This window comes from Anticarsia gemmatalis, chromosome 10 (assembly GCF_050436995.1).
Source record: "Anticarsia gemmatalis isolate Benzon Research Colony breed Stoneville strain chromosome 10, ilAntGemm2 primary, whole genome shotgun sequence".
NCBI lineage: Eukaryota > Metazoa > Arthropoda > Insecta > Lepidoptera > Erebidae > Anticarsia > Anticarsia gemmatalis.
This window is the reverse complement of record NC_134754.1, coordinates 8,889,172-8,911,728: the sequence shown is the minus strand read 5'-3', so window position 1 is coordinate 8,911,728 and position 22,557 is coordinate 8,889,172. Positions and strand designations below refer to the sequence as shown.

The window sequence follows — 22,557 nt, the reverse complement described above, 5'->3', positions numbered from 1 at the left end:
CCATCATTACCATTGGAATAAACGACGTAACGGATCAGATGATTGTCAAAAACAACATGATGACAACGCAATGCGGCCACGAATGCATATCGCTACGTTCACAGACAAAAATAAATCTTAATAGCTAATAAATAACAATTTAAATACGTCCCCAACTCTTAAACGTGATCTTGCATATTAACCATGTCGAAACAGTTACCCTATAAATGATTTATAGACTGCGGCGCCATCTTAATTTTTGTCACTTAACAATGTACAATGAATCTGAATAATTAGTGACACGTCTGTTAATAAGTTTCTTTGTGAATTTAATTAGACGATTATGAAATTAGAAAGATGATGTGGTAGAGCTTGTTCCACCGGCTTATTATGTTACTTACCAGTTGAAGTTATGCACACTGCATCAAACCAGGTATGATATCCACATGTGAGATTATGTTGTTTCATCTGCATGCTGCGACATCGGCACGTGAATTTCAAGTAGCCGGGATTACTACCGTGGAGTGCCGAGAGAAAGTTACAAAAGTTATTTGGTGTTTCAATCATGATAAGCGGCTACAAGCTTATTCTTGTAACCTCGTAAATTCTATTCTGTATCGGCTAGATTTGTTCTCTGAACATTTTGTTGAAATATAATACTCGGACATAACGTTGACTCACCTAAAACGTTTCAATTTTGCGAAATATCTACATGCTTTTGTATACTTTTCATTGTGTCCTTGTTCAATTTGTACTATTATTCATTTTATTCTGATCTCGATACTTAGCTCCCTTCCTTGACTTGATAAATTTACTGTCTGCTATTTACTAGTGAGACTACATCATTATTTAACATATTCCGATCACTATCGCATGATTTGCAAAGGCAGCGGTTTGGCTGAATGGACTCTTATTGTCTTAAACTAAAGGTTGAATATTTGTTGTTTGATTTCCGAAACGTATTTGCGATTATTTGATCCTCGCATTTGTCAAATATGATCGAAGCGTGCGAAGGTGTTATTCGTTTTGTCGACACGCGATCTCGAGATAAGACCGGAGCTTGCCACTTGTAATTTGATGGGAGGTCCTTGTGCTTTAACATTTACTTTTTGTGTTTATGAGACCTGGATTATTTTTTAAGATATGGTTGATACATTTCTTTGTTATGGCGTATAAATATTAAATACACTTTTTGACGATATACAGACAAGCTTTGAAAACTAAAATTAGTAAAACATTTGTACAAGAATTAATGATCTTTATTTGCCGGAATTTCGAAGCCTGTGAATGGATTACGAGCGAACCTTAGTGAGTTACGAGACATTGGACAATCAGTTTGAGACACCTGATACCTTTTATATCATTATGACACGAGATAATAACGTGATAAAGATCTTGCGCATTAAAGTTTAAGAATTGCTTATCTCCAGATAAATACATCTCAATACCGTCACGTCTCTGCAGGTGGTGAGCCTCCCCCCTCCGTGTTTGCAAATGTTCATACATGTGGTGTGTCGTAAAAATGACAAACTTACATTTATTGCCTTGTAAGACATATGTAAGTAATGTACTGTCGTGTCGTATGGTTTTTGTCAGCGGGCAATCGGCGATTTATTGAATTGCATTGTTGATTATTTTATTAACGACTTTCGATTGCGTGAACGTTACTCGAAGCTACGCCTTGTCACATCTTGTTACGATGAAAAGCTTAACGAATGTGGTCTTTATCACAAACAGTAAACTGTACTGTTACTTAGTGAATTCCTGAGGACTACAAGGCCCAAGCATCTATGTATATTTTATGATGCGTGCTAAAATAATTAAAATCTAACAATTACACCTAGCCACAGTAAGAAATCAAGGAGTGTTCTCATAATTTCCGTTTGTAATTATTTATTCGACTTGTTATAGCATTTGGTAAATATATGGAAAGAGTCAGCGTAGACTCTACTTTAGTCGTTTTGTTAAGGTACAATTGATTTTGATTTTGCCTTTCAATAGCTTATACCTATTACAGTAATAGGTATAAGCTATAGTATTACGTTTGTTCTTACATACGCTGTATTATTTCGGCTTATTGTTTATAGATCTGGTATTTAAAATATTTTCTGATAATACTTTTGATGTAAATGTAATGTAGATGCGTATCGGTGCGTGCAGATCCAATGTGATTGAGAGTTACGATTGTCATTAATATCGTAATGGAGACGATTTATGGTTGACAATCAGGTCATCGATTTGCTCGTTTATTTGTGCTATATGTAAAAGCATGTAATTTCAGATTGATTTCGAATGATACCTATGCTGTAGGCTACTTTGAATGTTGATGTTATCAGTTTTTTTTTATTCAAAAAGAAAAAAGTACACACTTACAGTCATTTATATAATTGTTATGCACGGCCGTTTCATTTTCTCGATAAACAACTAAAAATAAAAAGGGGTCTTTCAGCCGTCACTCTTTCAAAGAGCTCATTATGAGTGCTTCGCCACAGGGCAGTAAAATCAAAATTGCGCCATTTTTTGAACGCATATATTGAGCCAAGGTTTAATTTTGTGTGCCACCGCATTTTTTACATTGATATTCGCGGTTTCAATAAACTCCTTTGTCCAGACTGCGTTTTATTTGTTCCGGTGCTTTAATGTTAATTGAAAATCGTGGTAAATGCACCCGATGAGGTCGAGATCGTTTAAAGTAGTGCCGTACGTTTGCTTATGTCGACACGACAAATTGTGTTCGTTGTTGTAAATGCGTAGTAAATGCGGACTTAAGCGTATGTTTTACTCAATTTATATTTAATTAACTCGTGAAATATCTTCTTTAAGCTTAATTTATTGTACGTATTTACAGCGTATGTCTTCTCGTCAAGCAATTAATTAATTGTATGATTGGTTCTTGGTACCGCGCCGTGAAGATGTCGAATAATTTTGGCAACTTTCTTAATGTACCGTTGATTAATTGTAATCGATCACATGCAATGTTATTAATCAAGTACCAATATAAAATATTCATGCATATTTCTCAGTATAATAAAACGTGGATTTATTTAAATTGTCCTCTGTTAATTTATAAAGGCCACCGGCGAATCGAAATTGAAAATTAACCCCATTTAGACACACCTCCTGGCGTTCACGTTTTTTACATCACGTCAACACGGTCGATAAATTATTACTACTCTAACAACCTATTATTATGGACCCTGACATTTTATTTAAGGTGGTTTTGGGTAAAATTGAAAATTTTCATCCTCAATATATAGCCTGCGGTGGCTACAGGAATGGCTTTCAGAGATTTATGTCCGACGATTTTTAACTTATTTAAAATTCTAATTCTTTGTTTATATTGTCGAAATAAAACTTTATCGGTTTCTCGGAATGGTTAAATGTTTGGTTATCTGGTTCGATACAGTTAAAAATCAACGTTTTCATATTATTAGCATACTAATTTTTAATTTTAACCTGTGTCGCGTGTCGAAAAATACCGAAGTGGATCGAGTCAGGTGGCCCTCATTGGCTACAGTTCATTGACACCGGTCAGGTAGGGCCAGTAGATGATTGATCTGCTCCCTTATCACACGCCGTCGCCTACGTGCGGCTCACTCAAAGACACATTGTCTCCGACCAGAGAACCGTGCGCTAATACCACTACAATTTACCCGAAATCCAATCAGTTCTTTCTTCTAACGTTACTTACACAGTCTATGTAAATATTTTTTTCATTGTTTCAGAATGTTCAGAAAGGGGTCCGAGATATTAAAGAAATGTAAGACAATTTAATTTTGTTTATGTTGCTATCCCACCTCATTAACCATCAATTATATCTCAATGAGAGTGCGGATTTATTATATGTATTATACATTAAGGTTGAAAAACATTTTGAAAAAAAAACCTATAAATAAATTGGGAATTTAAGCTTTTAACATAAAATGTGCTCTATAAATTAGCGCTAATTGAATTCAAAAGTGTTTTTTATAAATCTTGTTGATAGTGGGCCACTAAAACAATGACGAAAATTTGAATTGTCATTTGAGAAATATGTATCAACATACTTACCTATTACGTGTTACTTAAATATGCTATAAATGTGTACAGAAAATTGGTATCATGTTACAATTTATTACAGATCATGCTTAATAGTTCAGTATTTTACGTTTTTTCTTAAAAGTCACAATTATGCAAATGTTTGCCGACAGTAGGTAGGCCGGCGCCGCAACTAATTTAGAAAGTTTATTTTTTTATTTAAACTGTTGCGTTGAACGATTTTCTTCAAGTTATTTATTTAGCGCCGACGGGTACACACTTTTCTGTAATTGGACACTATTTGGACTCACTCCTACGTATTAATCTGTCATAATTTTACACACCGGTTGTACATTTTGAAATTCACCAATACTTTTTTGTTTGCAGATGGGATGTACCAGCTCTTCTTACTAAAATACCCAACTTAGGAGCAGTCGTAGACTTGACAAACACAGGGCGGTACTATAACCCTGCGGTACGTATACGTTTACTCGGCATGCTAGTAAAATTAACATTGTAGTAGGACATCAGTTATGTACAAAGTGACATTAGCCAGGCGTACTTGCGTATGCTTACATACCGAAACGAACATCTCAGTTCCATAAACATTCCTCGGTTGGCTGTTAATAATAATGAAAGGTAACAACCACTCTGCACTTACAAAAGTAAGACAAGGTGTAGGGCCAGTTACGACTTTTACTTGCACGGATAGCGCCTGCAGGAATCTTTGCCCGCCCGCTATGTGTTAGAATACCGGGAAGCAATAAAATTATGTTCAGTTTTACGATTGAAAGTCACATTTTCCAGTACGATGCTTTGTTCGAACTTACATCTGATTGCTTGGCATTCATCTTCTAGCATAATCCGATCGTAAAACACGGTTTTCATGGAGTAGTTGACTCTGAGTCGTGGCACAATAAGTGTACAACATGTCAATGAAACTAGGCGTTCCTGAACCTTTGTTACGCGTGCGTTTAGACAAAACTATATGGTAATTATACTGTTGCTCTCATTTTCATTAAAAATGATTAATAATAATTTAAATATTCATAAATTTTCAGTTACAAAATAAGATTATTATGTCTAGCTGTACTCGTCTCCAGAAAACAACTATTTCTACCAGATATAGGAAACGGGCAAAAACTGTAACAATGCGCATTTTTTCCTAAAAAAATTACCCATGACTATAACATTACTGAAACATGCTAGTAAAACATTTTTCAGTAGTAGCATAATCTGTGATCATAAAATAATATAGACTTCGACAGGCAAGGAGTAAAAGATTTCTTGGAGACATTCTTCAGCACAAATCATCTAAGAGTCATTGTTCACAGCTGGTTGTAGTGACACACTGAGTTGTCTCGCTCATTATCCACGCAAAATGTACTGAATGTACACGTTTTAGTACGTCTGGGATTCCTCGCTAGTACTTAGGTCGCTATTGTGATGTCCACTACAGCTTTTACTAATATGTATGACGAGTCATGCACTCCGTTACTTGACTGTTGAGTGCGAAGTTTTGCCGTACTTCATTTGCACAACTGTTATTTATGTTCTGCTGTTGTTTGATGTTATTCATACAAAGGGGTTTTTAAGTAATCTTCAGGGGTTCGTAATTTTCAGTAGTATGTAGACGTTAAACATATAAAAACACTTAGTTTTAAGAAAGTATTTGAAACGTAACAAAAATATTTATTCCATAGGTAGAGGTGATATATTTTTATCATTTGCTCCTAAAATACTCAGTTGAAAGCAAAATTTAATCATGTTGCTGGCGTATATTCTGTAAAAAAGTACAGAGTGAAAAGCCAATAAGCCGGCCCTTGTGTTCGATTAATTAATCGACTACAAAATGTTCTATTAATTATATGACTGTATGATTTCCATTTCGACACCTCTCTAATCTGATCAGTAAGTGTCATCGGCTGACAACTAGAGACTCGTGGACAGTGTGGACACTCTTCATTATTATGAGCCATCATCGTTCATGCTCTACTTACATTCTTTAATCTCATTATTGAAATACATATCTTTGATAACATGATCATTCCAAACCGGCTTACACGCCAATGCGCACTTAACATTTAAATATTTGAGTCGTGTTATTCGGCCTCTTTGAACTAAAACGCGACTTGAAAACGTTTGAATTAGGGGTTAATGATTTCCGAAAATTGTGCAAAATTGGCTGTCATGTCTTTGCTTGCGTTTAAATAAGACATAATAATATATTATTGACATTCATTCGTCGATTTGAAGTCGAGTAATAATTTGTTTTATGAGTACTATCGTGTAAAGCGTATTTTATTACAGTTCGAACACTCTCGTGCATATCTAAAGTAAGCAATAATAAGTACTTTGCATAGTTTAAGTACTCGTAGCGGTGTTTACAGGGAGGCTGCAGTTACTATGTAAATAATGATTGCTTTCTTTGTTATAGGAATTAGAAGCGGCGGGTGTACAACACAAGAAGATTTTAATGCCGGGCCGCATAATACCTCCTGAGAACAAAGTGACAGAGTAAGTCCATCTTCTCTGGCGCGGTTTACGTGCGATTAATCGCGCTCTTGTGTGAGACGTCTTCACGACGCCGAGCCTTTTTAGCTCGCCCAAGTAGAAGATGTATCTCACATACCTACGGCCTACATGTTACCTTTATCACAGAGCTCGCAGCAATCAAATAGTATTTGTTATGTGGATATTGAAGCGCGTCTAGGTTTTTTTTTGTCTGAAACACAAATATTTTTGTACGTGATGATACATTTTTTCATGAGGTGTCAAGCATAACTTTTCAAAGGCTTCTTATACTTAGACTGTAAAATACTATCTCAAAAGTATTCTTTATAGATGTTCTTTAAAATTTATCTTCAAGAATGTCTATGTTTACGAGTCTCTCAGTCATGCATTTATTTTTTATTATTACAAGTGTAAATTATTCAACAACAAGTGTTTACTTAACACTAAACGCCATGATTGATACCGACATTCACGCGTCGACATTTCGCCTAAGGATGATACGCCTTAACAAGTTTACATCCCTTATACGGCGTCGCGTAAATCAGAAACAGAACAGCTATCTATCAAGCTCGAATCATCGTTTTGCATTCGCGGCGGATTTTAATTTGAAGCGTCGAATTGGCGCCATTCGTAGGCCGAATATGGGTAATGTTATAAATCTACGAGTGTAAGCGTGGGCGGTGCCGGCGCGCGCGCCTTAGGGCCACAGTCGACCCGACCGGTGCGCGGTGCCGGTAGAGGTACCTATTCTCGTATTCAATTGAACTTGGTCACATCTAGCGCTTGTGTCGATGGCGGCGTCTGCCTCCCACGCGGGATCCGATGCCTTTTGGAATTTGAAAGGCATTTGTCGCTGCAACGATGCGTGTCCACTCACGTGTAGCCGGTGTAGCACTTGTGTCCCCCGACTCTCGAACACACCACGTTTTATTGTGTCGTAAACTTTGACACTATCGAAGTAGTCATATTACAGTATTTTAATTGATATCTTTATTTATAATACACGCTATCTTAATGTTCACCTTTTGTTATACATGTTTTATGCTAATTGTATGGTATAATCGCATTCTGTTCATGGTTTTGGTTTACCAGTCGTATAAAACGATGTACGAGTTACCTTATCTCCGATGTATTTGATTTATTTTATTGATTGGATTAAATAGTCATTAAAGAAAAGGAGTGGTATACAATCTAAAATTTAGTTTTTGTGGTTGTTCCAAAATCAACTTCGGCTGGAGGACAAAAAGTAGCTCAATTTGCACTTACCATTATTTTCTGTCAACTACCTGTCCGTACCATGCATAACAAACAGATAAAAACGAAAGAAAAATGGTCTGTTTCCAATATATCGCATTACATATCGATTCATAAAATGATTTGCTCAGCTTTAACTCTGAGATTATCTCGATCATTTGTCTGGTCTTTTGTTAGTCGCCTGCGCCCGTCGTGGGCCGTCATCGACATAAATAACCATCGGCATTTCTAAGATAGTTCGCCCCTGTTATCGTTCTATGGGACCTCGCATCTGTTTGTCAGTTAACGTTAGACAAATGCGCCACCCGTATAGCTACTTCGAATCTTAACTAAAAGGCACGTCAACTTAATGATAGGTCTATAATAGTATATATGTTTTGAGAATAGGGTACTGAAAGTGTCTCTTATTCGAAACTTTTACAAAATACATTTTATTAACTGTTTATTCTATAATATATTAAGTTTGTGTTATCAGTGGTTAATTTTAATAATTTCTCTTACTTTTGGACCTTTATAAATATCGTCCACTTCGTCAAGTTACAAGTGTTTAACATTGTAGAACTGGAAATGAAATAGAGTAGTAGTAGAGTCATGGAATAGAGTCTGTGGAATAATATAATGTTATCATACTCAGTTTAATACAAACACGACTAGGTAACCATTTACTAAAGGTAGGGAACAAGTCAAATTACACTATTATTTTATTATCCCTAAGACAAAGTAGGGGTAAATATTATGTCATAAGAGATACATTTATCGGAGCCCTCGGTGAACGAGGCGAGGATGATGAGACGCGCGTTCGTAATGATACTCGCGTGCCTCTGCGGTCGGTTCATTTATCACTCCAGTATTTTTACTTGTTTTCCATGTCGACTGTCGACAATCATGTCGTCATTACAAACCCGCCCGTGTACATATCACCCCGTCTATAAATTGTGAACACCGCCGGTGGTACCGATCGTCCGCCTAATAGATTTTTACTGCTCGCCTTTTAAGGGCCTTTTATTGTTTTGACAATTTATTCGCTGTTACCGATTCCTTTTTAACCTACTTTTATTACAGGCCCATTTCCCGGGAAGTTGTCGATAAAGTTAATGTCTCAGTTGACAGTATGTATCCGTATCGTCGTCTAAGTATTTTTATTCGTCTTAAAAATGCAAGCGATGCGAGACGTGATACCAAGCCCACAGGTTCAAGTCATCGCTTGATCCAATATTGATACATCAGATTCTATGTCATGTACACATGTTAAATCCGCTTGTGAGCTTTTTTCGCCTTTGTTTTTTATTTGTGATTATATTAGCGCATGATTGAGACTTATAACGAGACAATTTAACAATGTATTAAGTCACTTTTTTATTTTTAGCCGGTTCAATCACTGGTGGGAAAACCGACAAAATGTTACTTTGACTTTGTACCCGGCGTCTAATACTATCTCATAGTGCTGTGACATCAACCATGGTTTTAGTTTGCATAGATATTAATCAAATATACGACGTGAAAAAGCTGGTTTGACATCATCGCGATTAGAGGCTTAAACAGTGTTTACTGGAGTTTAAACGTGTACCCACCCATAGTTGTTTTAGAAGACAATAGGTGCTTTTACTTCGATGATTCCACAATAAAGTATGTTCACGTACGTATCTTACGAGCTGTGAACTCGTTTATCGCACTAAAGGTGTTAAAAGTAAATTCTCACGTTGTTGACTGTTTGTCTAGTAAGAGGCCAGTGTAAATCAGAGTAAGATAGGAGACTTCCGAGCGTGATAACAAACACATAAATATAGAGACCGCCAGCCATTGTCCAAATTTACTGTCACTAACCCATTCTACTAACACTGTGAACGGTTATTTTTCTCTAACCGTCCGACGATAATGTGGTGTTCAACTTTGAATTATGGTTGTTTTGATCAAGTACGACACTCTTAATTACACCGGTCTCTTTTTACAATAAACTATTATATTAGGGGGTAGGACTTGTTCTTTGTTCTTTTCATTTAATAAGGGTGGTAGTAAGACTAAGCAGCGATTAGTAAAACGTTTATTTATATCATTACTGGTTATGTAAATGCACGCATACTATACTAATGAACGTGATAAGATCTATCGTCGTTATCGCGTAGCGCCAATTACACCTGGTATGCCAGCGGACAATATTTTCGCCTTATATCAATATTAACTTTCATATTTATTACGCTATTCATAACTTGCTCAACTATAATAACATAAATTCTATCGAATGATGAAACGAATTGTCGATTTTCTATAATGTCCATAATAATGCTAATAACTTGGCTATTACAAGTTGCTTGAGCGTAATAGCCGATCTAAATATCGACAATGTTATAGTATTCTTTATTATAGTGTGTGGATAATCATTTGGACCACACAGAAGGGGAATAATTGAGACATTGTATGTATCATTATATATTTGTCCTGTTATTATACCTACTTTTATCAGTGGTCCGAGTTGTTACGAAAGTTGGTTGCATCGTACTCTGGAGTTAATTAAAAGCTTACGAAACGTTGTACATGATTTGATTAGAACGTGCCCTTGTTTTAATATAAGTAATTATTTTCTGGTCTCGGCAAGTAATGATGACAAGTTTGATGTATTTGAGCGACATTTTGTAGATTAAAGTATTCATTATACGATACCGAACAAATAAACAGCTAAAATGTTATGTTTTAGATAGTTATTTATGTAATGCGTTAGATAATAAGATTATGGTTAAGTACTAACTTGACGGAAATATTTTCGAATCAAATTGGGCTCGGAATGAATAGCAAACATTTATCAAATTAATCTAGTTTTTGTTTACATAGGCTGCATTTGCATAAAGTTCTAAAGTGTTTAGATCTGAATTTAGACGCAGAAATTTTCAGACTATTCAAAATATTCAATTTTCTTTTAGATTGCGGACAATGTTCAATAATTTAAGAATCTGTTGTTAATATAAAGTTTTTGAAAAAATATTGAGCATTACGCAGCATCTTCAGTTAGCATCTAGAAATAGTCGAAGGACATACAATTTAAAAATAACGTAATTTTGTTAAACTACCGTGTACTGTACTTTGTTTATTAATACCTCGAAGTTTGCGATAAGTCGCGAGTAAATACTACCAACTTTGCCGATTAAAGTAAACAAAGTCGATTTTATCGTTAGTATAGATTTGAACAGGTTCAGTGAGACCGATTTCTGGGCAATTCGACAAGGTCCTGTAAAGTTCCTACACGCTTGAAACATAAATTTCTATATCACTTATTTTATTATTAATCAAAACTAGGTACGTATAGTAGTTGTAATATAATAATTAAAAGGTGATTCAATAAGCTCCAGAGCATTTTCACTGGAACAAGGAAGTCTCGTCTTACAATAAAATCCTCTAATTACTTTATAATAATAACAATTTCAATTATTCTTCATAATTACTACTGAGTCATAAATAGCTAGTCACAATATTCACAGTAAAGGATAAACATCAAAAATTCACAGAATAAATTAATTGAGATGAATACAACACTTTCTAGGACGTGTGTGCTAATTGTGATATTAATTAAAACATTACTCACATACGTATTAAAGCTTTAAGTAATACGAACATTATACCGTAGTTTTAGGCCGATTGCTCACGGATAAGAAAATAATAAAATTGGTGTTCCTATTTGACGTTTGTAAGCAAGATTTGACTTGATTTCTGGTGCCTAAAGAAGAAAGTAAAATAAAAATTGAAGTGTATAAGACATATTGCAGGCATGCGCAGGCTATATTTTGCCAATACTTTAACTGTAACATCCGTTAATTTTATAGTCAAAGTCACTTAAGTCATACTTTTACATTTTATTCATACTTTTTAAATCACTGTCCAATGAAAGCACCCCATTTGCTTTTATCCCTACAAACTTAAAAAATAAATCGAAGTTATTGAAGTAAAATATTTATCAGGCGACTTGTTGGTCGTATCGTTAACGTGTGGTAGGCCTTATGTGTCATTGGCGCCGCCAGTTCATAATGATCCCGCTAATTAATTAGCACATCCCACATCTTTAGTTGGTGACGAATGTTCATTGTTGCGGTTTTATTACTATTTATATTGATTACTATAAAAGGATGGCCGGTATTGTGCTCGCGTCCTCTAAATATTTAGGTGTTTTATGTAAGGTTAGCGTGAGTTATGCTTTGATTGTGGTATTGTATAACTTAGGTGGATTGGACATTGACCCCAAACAGGGAATATTTGCGCAATGATTTTGGTCAAATGTAGAGTTATTTAAGTATTGCTGTTTTAATATCATTGATTCGGATTTATGACTAATTACTTTAGGTTTTGATTAGTGTGTGTTTTAGTTGAAGATTCGATCGCATATTCCCGAATAAATTGAGTTAGTAGGGCTACCAACTCATTTTTTTTCAGGAATATGCGAAATCGATCAGTTGTCAAAATCTCAGGTACTGTCATACATTAAATAAACAATCACAGTGTCGAGGCAACCAAAGATTAAACTTTAAACTTGTTTGTCAAACTAAACTCTAACACAAAGATTAAGTCGTAATAATAACTGTGGTTAAGACAAAGTACCGAACAGAAACGGCTCAATATCATCGACATTAAAATAATAATGACCACTTTGTTCAAATGTTCCAATTTAATCATCGTATTGTTGTGCCGGCGGCACTTCGGCTAGACCACAAAGGAGGCTGTAATACTCCGTGTTCTCAGAACTGGTAGATAATCGCAACAATTGTCGAGTTAGAAACGTTAAACCAACTGATTCACTATGCATAATTGGGATAGTTTTTACGAGTACGTGAGTACCGACGAACACGTAATGTGTCTGACTCACTCTTGTTATGGGATTACGGTATGACTGTTACAGGCATATGGTGTTGTTGTAATTTGAGAGTATATTAGTATTTTAATTATGTACCCAATTCAAAATTTGTGACGCCGTCGCGCCAGTGAATCATAGAAGCGTGTCCAGACACAGACTAAATGAATTAGATGTTTGTCATGAAAACTAATAATAAACACGGTTTTAGGAAATATACTTAATTAAACAAAATTAACCATTTACATCTTTACAAGTTATAAGTGGAATTATTTTCCTTTTTCAGAAATTATAACACTAAAATGTTTAATATGATAGTGTTTAATAAATAAACAGCCAATACTTTCTCACAAGGGACGTAGTCTCACAATTTTCTTTTACACTTACACTTTTTCCAATAAACCAGACATCCAAGTCCAGACATAATAAAAACAATTTTAAAAGAATTTTCTTTTACTGCTGTTCCAATCGAGTCATATTGTTTTTAATACCAAAGTTTAAACTTACCTGCCATAAACTCTCCAAACTTATATCAGTAGTAATAATCCAAATCAAATATTGGGACCTAAGCCGTAAGTTTAAAAGATTTGTCTCTTCTATAAGAGAATTGAATTTATCGTTGGACGGTTAGGGTAACCACCCTGTATTTATTCCGGTGATCATTTCCGCACCGTTGGTTGTCCCCCGAGACGTGAAACTGTCTGGTGTATTTTTGGCGACATCCTTTTCTTGCTCAGTTGTTCCAAATATTGTTGATTACGTCACACTTTTAAAAATAGACGCCGTGTCTTTGATCCTGACATAACTTTACGTGGATGTATTTGCATAACGTTCAAACTTTTTCGGTTCCGAAAATCGGTCAGTGTTTTAGTCAACAAAAGCTACTCCCTATAATCGTATTAACAGCGATCTACAGGGAAATGCATTTTTTTCTAGTATCGAGCAGTTGTTGTTTGATAAATACCATTTGCTACTTTAAAAAACTAAGTTTTAGTTACATACGCTGGTCCTGACTGCCTTTACATACAAATAGAAGACTAGCTGACCCGCGCAACTTCGCTTGCGTCACATCAGAGGGTCAAAGTTTTGCCCGTTTTTGTAACATTTTTTACTGGTACTCTCCTATTGTTCGTAGCGTGATGATATCGAAAAATGGACTATTTAACACTGAAATAATTTTTCAAATCGGACCAATAGTTCCTAAGATAAGCGCGTTCAACCAAACAAACAAACAAACGATATTAGTATAGATGATGTAAAAAAACCTATTTATCGGTTTCAATAAAAGAAATCTAAAATATGGACATATTGTCATGAAGTTTAGGTCATACCTTAACCATCGTACGAGCTCTGAAAGCCACCAAGGCTACTCGAGGTCTATCCAGAAACTTTCCCGACGTAAACATTTCAGGGAATAAAGTGTCATGGCTTTTGTACTGATTGAATGGCGCTACTTTTAACAATCACTCTCTATTGATACCTATGTTTATCTAGGGTTGACAATATGATTCATGGATTAAGATATTCGTATATTAGATACTGTTTATTAATATTTTATGTAACGACATATTTTTTATTGTTTTATTGACACATTGATGTATATCGATCCATTGCTGAACTTTATATAGATTTGTATAAATATAAATTATAGGTTAATATCTATTGTCATCATTATATGAACCGGTACAGGGTACAACACAAAATTATTTTATATGAACCCTTTCTAAAGTCTGGTCATAATTTGGATCGTATCCAGACTCGACAAGACGAATGACAACCCTACATTCAAGGCTCTGTACAATAGTGAGACTAATGTTTGTGGTGTTACAGCACCACTTTGTGGTCGTAAAATTTTCAGACAGTATCGCTATAAATATATACTCGAATACCCCATAACAATAAAATATTATAGCTTAATCCTGACTAAATAAAAGAATTACTTTGGTATTTTTCGTTCAAGCGTCTCAAGACACAAAGATTTTTTGGCTTACTTATCTCTGAAAACAAATAACACTTCCATGTGATTAGTACTCAACAAAAATTGTATGTTTTTTTTGGGCGTATTTTGTCATAATAAGCCCGTTCAAATCGAAATACGAAACAAAATATATTTGCATATAAAATCAATAAGCAATCAAAAAACAACGAGCCTGACTGGCTCCTGCACATTCCTAATAAAATGATTTCTTTAAAGTGCTGTCACCACTAAAATGGTGTCGTTATTGGTGTTATTTCGAGACGCTCATAAAATAAATATTAATATTATATGTATCAAAGAATCAATTCGATTTTGGTGCGAAATATGCTATTAAATGAACAGTCTGTATAACACTTAGAGCTAATTTACGTTTTTATATGTAACCTTTGGCATTATTTGTATTAGTTTTAATGCTGATGCTTTCGCTAAATAATTTATTTATTTAAATTCAGATCTGGTTGGTGTCCGCAATCGCATCGTGACTCATTTACCGTGTCATTATAAATTCCTTTTTTATTTTTATCATTTTCGAAAAGCATTTAGCTACATAGTTTTTTACTTACATCTACGATGCATATAAAGTAAAACTGTCAATACAAGCGACTCTAAATTATTATTCCAATCTCTTTATAAACTTTGCTTTTAACTTCCCAGAAACATTTTATAGTCTTTTATAGTACATTGATATTCATAGCCATTAAATAATTTCTCAGTAACTTTTCCTAATATAACATACGACGCTGTTTTAATGTGGGAATATATGAGCAAAACTATAGATATTTTATTTAGTAGAACACATTGAGTTATGGTTATACTTTTACTGGAATAATGTTTTATATTAGGTTCTTAGAACTTTTGAGCTCAAGTAGTAGCGGAATAAATAGATTCATTACTGTTAATTATTAAATTGTCTTGTAAACAGGTATTGTCTTTTGTTTGTGTATTAAGAGCATAGCTAAAACCTATCCTCATTTATTTAATGGTTATGAACTATTAAAGTTAGAAGGATCTAAGTTTCAGAAATATGAGATATTCGTGTAGTAGTACCGCGATCACGATCTGTGATCGAGACGTTTATCATTAGGTAATTACTTCTCGACGGCAGTCTGCCACCGACCGTCGTGCAGTTTGCACGCCGTAAACAAGAATCGATGACGCGAAGACGCCACTTCAGCATAAATTACATTCTATCTGAATATACACAACACTAAAGCTTCATTAAGTTTATGTTAAATCATTAAAATAGTTTTGATAGTCTCGCAGTCCTTCACATCTTCATTTTACACGTTTAATAACTATGCAATATTAATGATCATCGCGGAATAGGTTCATTATGTACAGAGAGGTCTCTGTACATAATGAACCTATTAATCTTACGATTATTTTCTTATATTTGCCGCGAAAACGAGAGCTACGGGATGACTTAGTTTATTTGTCACCGGACGCATATTTTCTGCTTGTATTTAATCCACGTCTGACCTCTGCCCTGTTGTTATTCAACGTTGTTCTTAGGACGCCCTGGATCGCATGGGAACCTCCTTGGTCCTTATCTCGCGTTGTATCAAAATGTCGCCTATTATCTCTGTTGGGGCACTTTCGGCGCTTGTTGGGTACCGACACGTAACGACGTGTACGCTCCTACCATGATGGATGCGATCGAGTCGCGTATGTGAGGTCCGCTCTCTTGTGAAACCATGTTTGTCATTTTCTGGCTTATGCAGTCACTTGATTACTTGGTGGGATTTAATAAGAACTCTTATATCATTGAATTTTATCGACTGCAATAAAATCATCCGGAAGACATTCTTTGGGCTTTCGGATCAAGCGCAACTACAATGACAATAAACCAGGAACAAGTTTGGAAACTTTGAGTTATAATAAATGTCGCTATTAATTCGCAATAAAATTATTACACAGTTTATACGCATACTTTATGATCGTGTGTCGTCAAACTCGTGTAATGGTCTTGTAAATTTGACATTTTATGGACTACAAAATTTTAAAGCTTATGATCTTTTTCATTAAAACCGCAGCTTATCGATTATGTTTATGTACCTTATATTTACGCCGGGCAGGTAGCATTCAGATATCGTCTGGAGATTAATCAATGTAATCTTTAAGATTAGCATATTTATGTCATATTATCTATTAAAACTTAATGCATTTTAATTTTTGATTATAGATGAGCCTGTGATTTGCAAATATAACAAAGTAGAATGTTGTATTAGAGTAAAACATCGCTCAATCAAACTTGTACAAGGGATCATTTAAATAAAGTATTCGGAGGGAAGGTAATAATTGCAGCGATGCCTCCTGGAACATAAATTTTCCAATAACGCCACGCAGGGCAGACCGCGGCACCGCAGCCGGTGTGCTATGAAAAATACCCGGATTATAGCTCGGGAGCGATCTTCGAACAGATAACGCCGCTAGATATAAATTATCTCTCAAACGCAAGACGCTACTAATATTAAATAAGAAAGCATGTAATTCACGTTGCTTCGATCTGCCGCTCGAGTAATAAAATACACAATTTTGACAGTTTTTAAATAATGACGTCCGCGTTTGGTCAGGAAATGCTTAGAAAGTTTATAAGTTGTTACAATGAACTCCGAAGTCGCTCATGATCACGTCGACCTTGCGCATGATTAATTATAGCCATTTGTACAACATTTCGTGTTTTCTTGTTAACATAAGATTTGTTCTGTAAAAATTAGCCTCAAATTCTTAAAAGCAAGTTTTTTTTTACAGAAAAGCTTTTATTATGAACCTACATCTTTTTCTTTTATAAGGAATAGTTTAAATGCTTCGATTATAATTTACTCATTTCACATTTCGTGACAAAATGTAATGCGTTGTAAAAGCTATTTTATCGAAATTGGTTACAAACTGATCCTGTTTTATTTCTCAGACTTGTTAATTGATCTGTCGATAAAGATTAACATAGTTCACCACAGTCGGTACTTTTTGTGTTTGTGTGTAACATATTTATTTTGTTATGATATTAATGATGTATGTAATGATAAAAAATTTACTCACGAGTTTCCTACACAGAATAAAAATCTCTGTTTTGTGTATATTAGCTACTTATCCGAAAAAATGTTTCGAGGATACTTAAATTCGTAGAGTCGTTTATAAATTAGTAAACGAGAGGCGAATTCTTACAATATAGAATTCTATGAGGTAGTAGGTAAACAGCAAATCGAGGCTTCGGGTATGGTACATTAAAATTATGTGAAGCAATGTACCATTTTTTGTGCTAAAATTTTCAGGTGTAATATTTAATTTATAACCTGAAAAATAATTCTCCAATGATTGTTAGACCCGATATTTAAAGCCTCGATAGGTAAAGTATATAATTTGAAGTTAAATAAGAATACAATTCAGAATAAGTATTGATATCATTGATCAAAACTACGTGTATGGTTTTGGCTAATTAGTTTTTATTTCCTTAGATTACAGTAAACTATGAATTTGTTGAATCGTGACTAAATTATGCATAATTACCTAAATTGTTTATTCTTTGGCGCCACACGTCGCGGCCAGTTTCATTTGTAAACATTATTGGAGTAAAGATTAAATTCCGAGGAATCCGCTTGTTAACATAGCGCTGTTTGACATTTAACAGGCTACGTCTTTAATTACTGTTTCATGGGCAATTATTAAATTTGCTTCGTGTTTTATTGTTTTGTCGACTATGATAATAAGACTGTGTTTTACCCCATCTAGTACTGGTTTATACGATTATTACGACATTGATATTAAATACTCGTTCACGCCCGTCTCTTGCCATAAAATATTTATCCGACAATTCGACGTCCCAATAACTCATCCTTGTGCTAAATAAAGAGCTCGTTTGCACCGTTTTAGATGGTAATATTGATGGTGATGATAAACTGAATTGTAAATTTCGTGTGAATGCAACTAGTTGTGGCGCCGCTTGTCGGCTTGTGTCGCTCGAAGGGGCTCTATACAATAATTAGTAAATGATGGCGCTTAGTGAACGTCTGCAGTTTTGCATGACAAGACTTAATCACCGCAACCCTCGGTTTATCTTCGAGAATATCAAAACATTTTATGTGACATTTATTTTGTGTAGAAAAGAAAATTGTGAGCAGAAATATAAACACTCTGAAACGTTGGACCACCCTTGCAAGTTATTTAAGAAAACATTCCAATAATACCTCGTTGGGGTTTGGCGGCGCCCCCTCGTAGCAAATATTAAAAGACATTTGTTATGATGAAAACAAACATATTTTACCAAATAGGCCGAACTGCCAGTCGGCAGAAACGCCTTGTAATTCCCAGACGCCCACTGATCGTGCGGTTTTAGGTGTAAAAAAATCGATTAAAGTAAGACGACACGCTGCGATCGATACATGATAATATTTCATCTTGTACTTGACGGGTGCCGTAGATTCAGAATTTTTGTGAAATTCAATTAAATGTTTTATAGCGGAATAACTGTTGCTACGTATCACTTTACACCGTCTTTAACTTTTTATAGATAGTTTATTGTGTTAGGAACTACTATAAAGTTCTGGAATGTAGAAAATTTACGTTGCTTTTCACAAAGTAATTTAGAACTTCTTTATAACCAGTGGGCGTATTCTCTAAGTGTCATTATACATACATAAATACTAATTATAGAAAATGGTAGTTGGCTTATTTATCAGGTTTTGTCTTTCTTTTTCAGATTTATGGATGCCGTTGATGAATTCCTGAAAAAAGAAGGTGAGTTCAAATATTGTTTGTATGACACGCCAAGATTAGAGCATTTCACCAATCTTAGCATGTAATGGCATTGCACGTTAATGTTAAGCGGCATGTCGAAGACTCTAAGTATAAAACCTTTACGCAGAGTTTTAATAGAAATTGTAGTAAAATCCGACAACACTTGTTTTATATTGGCATTACGGTTTCTCTTTAGTGGTCGTACGAGTAACGAGAGTTTTGGTTTGTCTACCGCGAGTAAGTTCCGCTCTTACATTCCATATAAAACGTAAGATGCTAGTACGGGCGTTATGTTGGCTCGAGCGTATAGCCTCGTATTGTAAGCGCTGATGTGGGTTAAAGTCATGAGTTGCTAGATGTACAGATATTTCACGTGGGTGAAAATGTTGTGAGGTGTTAATGCACGCCCATTGCTTAATTGTATTGCTTTACGAGTCCACTATAAAGGATCGAACGTTGTCGAGTCTTTATAGTCACTAATCTCTATTGTATTGTTAGGATCTCCTCAGATAAAATATGACCATATCGCTATAGACCGTCAATTGTTACAGATTGTTCACAAAATAATAAAACGTATGTTATCAGAAGTTGTCGTACTTTGTCACTATCTTGGTTCAATCTAGCCATTATATTCTAACTAAACAGAAAAAAAAATACCAAACATTTCCAGGTGAAAAGTTTAAATTGTCATGCAACTAATTCTAATAGTTTCCATTTAATTAGTAGTTGTGGTTAACTGAAATATAAACCAAGTAATTTATCGTAATTTAAATGTTCATTGCATCTCAATTTGCATCGCCGCTGCACCGGTTAGTTACGTCAGAGCGTCAACAGAGTCTTATCAGTGACGTTGGACACAACATACGATTTCAATTAAAGACCGCTTCGATTTTAACGAGGAATGCATTAGTGTTCACTATTTAAAGAACCCATACTCCTTTTCCGTTTGCACCTGTGAGCATGGAAAGAAAGCAGCGGGAGAGCTCCACAATCATTGGTTTATCAATAACTCATAGGAGTCAAAACTAGTAGGTTCGGTCCGCACGTCCAAGTTTATCGGCAGCCACGCTTTTAATTACAGTGACACAAATCGTAGTTATCGTCAGACTTCTCACGGTGCCGAACTCTATATTCCAATGTTCATTAAGATCTAATTACGAATGGGCGCCCTTGTTTGTCTTGTTCACAAAAACTAGCTTTTATTAGATTACGTGGGCAGTTTCAATTAATTGTGAGCATGCTAGTATCTGTCGGCGTTTTCATTGGTAATGGCCGGTTATCGGTGTCGCTAAGTAGATTGAGTGAGATGTATATTATACTGGTTTGCTGTGTCGCTGGCGCCAGATTCTCGAAGAATGTAACTCGAACCGTGTGGTTTGATCTGGTTTATGAATGCGATTAACTGTTTCTCTGGCAAATCACGAATTTAATTTTGCGAAGAAGCGTACCTGTGAAAATATGATAGTACAGAGCTTGACTGCGTATAACGACACCATTGGTAGCGCACCGGCGTGTGGTAATACGATGATATTCATATTTCACTCGCTATCTGAGGTGGAATCGCACTCGCGTCCTGATTTACACGATATCGCATCGCGGGGAATGTTGTTACACTTGCTACCGTTTTGTGCACCCCAGGGAGGGTCGTAATCGTGCATGAGGTTTGAACCGCTCGTTTGATGCTACGATTTTCCTTTAAGCAGTAGGGGTTGTCTCAGTTTAGTCCTATCAAATCTAAACATTAATGCTACGAGTGTTTAGCATATTTTATATTTGTCATTTCTCATCTATATATTTGTTCTTAGGTGTCGGAAATTTTATTATCATTTCGTATGTCACATTTACATCTTGATGCATAATTTATCGTGTTCGATTCAAATTAAAAGTCAATATTATTATCGTTGTAGAGATATTATACGACCGGTGTTTTGGACAGATGAGTTGGTAACGCTGAAATCGAAAATAACATTACTGCATTAATAAATGTTTGTCAAGAAGTTATTTGACGTGTCTCGTTGATATCGCATCGCTGTATAATATAGTTGATGGATAGATTTGTTTAAACGATTCGTAAAGATGACTTGCTACTTTTTCATAATGTTACTTTGTTTTCTACTGGTATAGAATATTTTGATATGCTTATCCAATTAAATGATACTGTGTTGCAACACACAACACACATGAAAATCGCCACAGTAATAAAATAAGCTATATTTTTATCATTCGGATGGCGTCACGTAAAAATGAGTTTGTCCGAAACTTAGTTTCGAAGTTTGTTGATATGGGAGCTGGATATATCGCTGCGTTTCAAGCAGTTTACTTGCTCTCGGGCAAGACAGTTGCAGACAAAGTTGCACTTTTGGAATAGAACCAGTAACAGTGACAAATGTTGCTGACGAATCTGTTTGCTCGTCCATTTGCGGAGTGATAACGTAGTTTAACAGTTTCCCATAATATATTGCGTTTGTTATTCTGTAAATGATGGTTACTTTTAAACATGTTCTTTTTCATTTATTTATCTTCGAGTATTCATTGTTTCTTTGAACTCGCGGCTTTGTCTTCTTTGTGGTTTGTCAAGAGTTATTTATTTCCAATAGTTTTGCGTTATTTACCAAAAGAAATACTCTCTATTTTGTTAGTATCCATTGTTCATATTTTATGTGTTGTAAGTCGGCATACGTTACGAGTATAATTAGTATTTTCTCTGAAGAATCTGGCGCTTTAGATGTTGATTATTGTTTGCCTACCTATTTACTACCGCTTTTGAAAATATTATGGGCATTCGCAAATAATATATTTTAGTACAGAATAGATAAAATTTTACTACTTTTTGTAGTAATACATTAAAAAGGGTAAAATAACATTACTTACGTCGTTTTGTATCGACTTAGATACGTATTCTTGTACTGTAAATATTTCTTAATACATTTTTTTTCTTAAGAAACTAGTGATAAAAGGAAATTACAGTTATACTTTCCCGACTTTTGTTTAATTTTATTAACTTTTATAAGTTTAGTTTACTTAAATATTAAAACAAATGATCAATCATCGATTACAACAGAAAATCAGGTATTTTTGTCGCTCACGTTCAATAAAAATACCGGAGTGGAAGAATGTAGAGTCATTGCAACAATTAATATTCTTAAATACCTAATCAGTCATCTGATCATCACATCACTGCCCACGCATGGCGCCGCACTATGTGGCAACAACACGCAACAAGTTCTTAAGATACGGTTCTTGAGATGAG

General features: G+C 35.0%; 1 protein-coding gene across 3 annotated transcripts in view; it reads left to right on the top strand.

Annotated features, from left to right (window-relative positions):
* LOC142976176 (RNA/RNP complex-1-interacting phosphatase-like) overlaps positions 1 to 22,557 on the top strand; it is a 50,975-nt gene that overhangs the window by 23,512 nt on the left and 4,906 nt on the right. For 2 of the 3 annotated variants that reach the window (XM_076119431.1, XM_076119429.1), the window contains exons 3-6: positions 3,705 to 3,739; positions 4,384 to 4,471; positions 6,434 to 6,513; positions 19,270 to 19,307. In XM_076119431.1, the coding sequence (XP_075975546.1) occupies positions 3,705 to 3,739; positions 4,384 to 4,471; positions 6,434 to 6,513; positions 19,270 to 19,307 (241 nt within the window). The remainder of the gene's footprint in view (positions 1 to 3,704; positions 3,740 to 4,383; positions 4,472 to 6,433; positions 6,514 to 19,269; positions 19,308 to 22,557) is intronic. The other variant, XM_076119430.1, reaches the window with a different exon arrangement.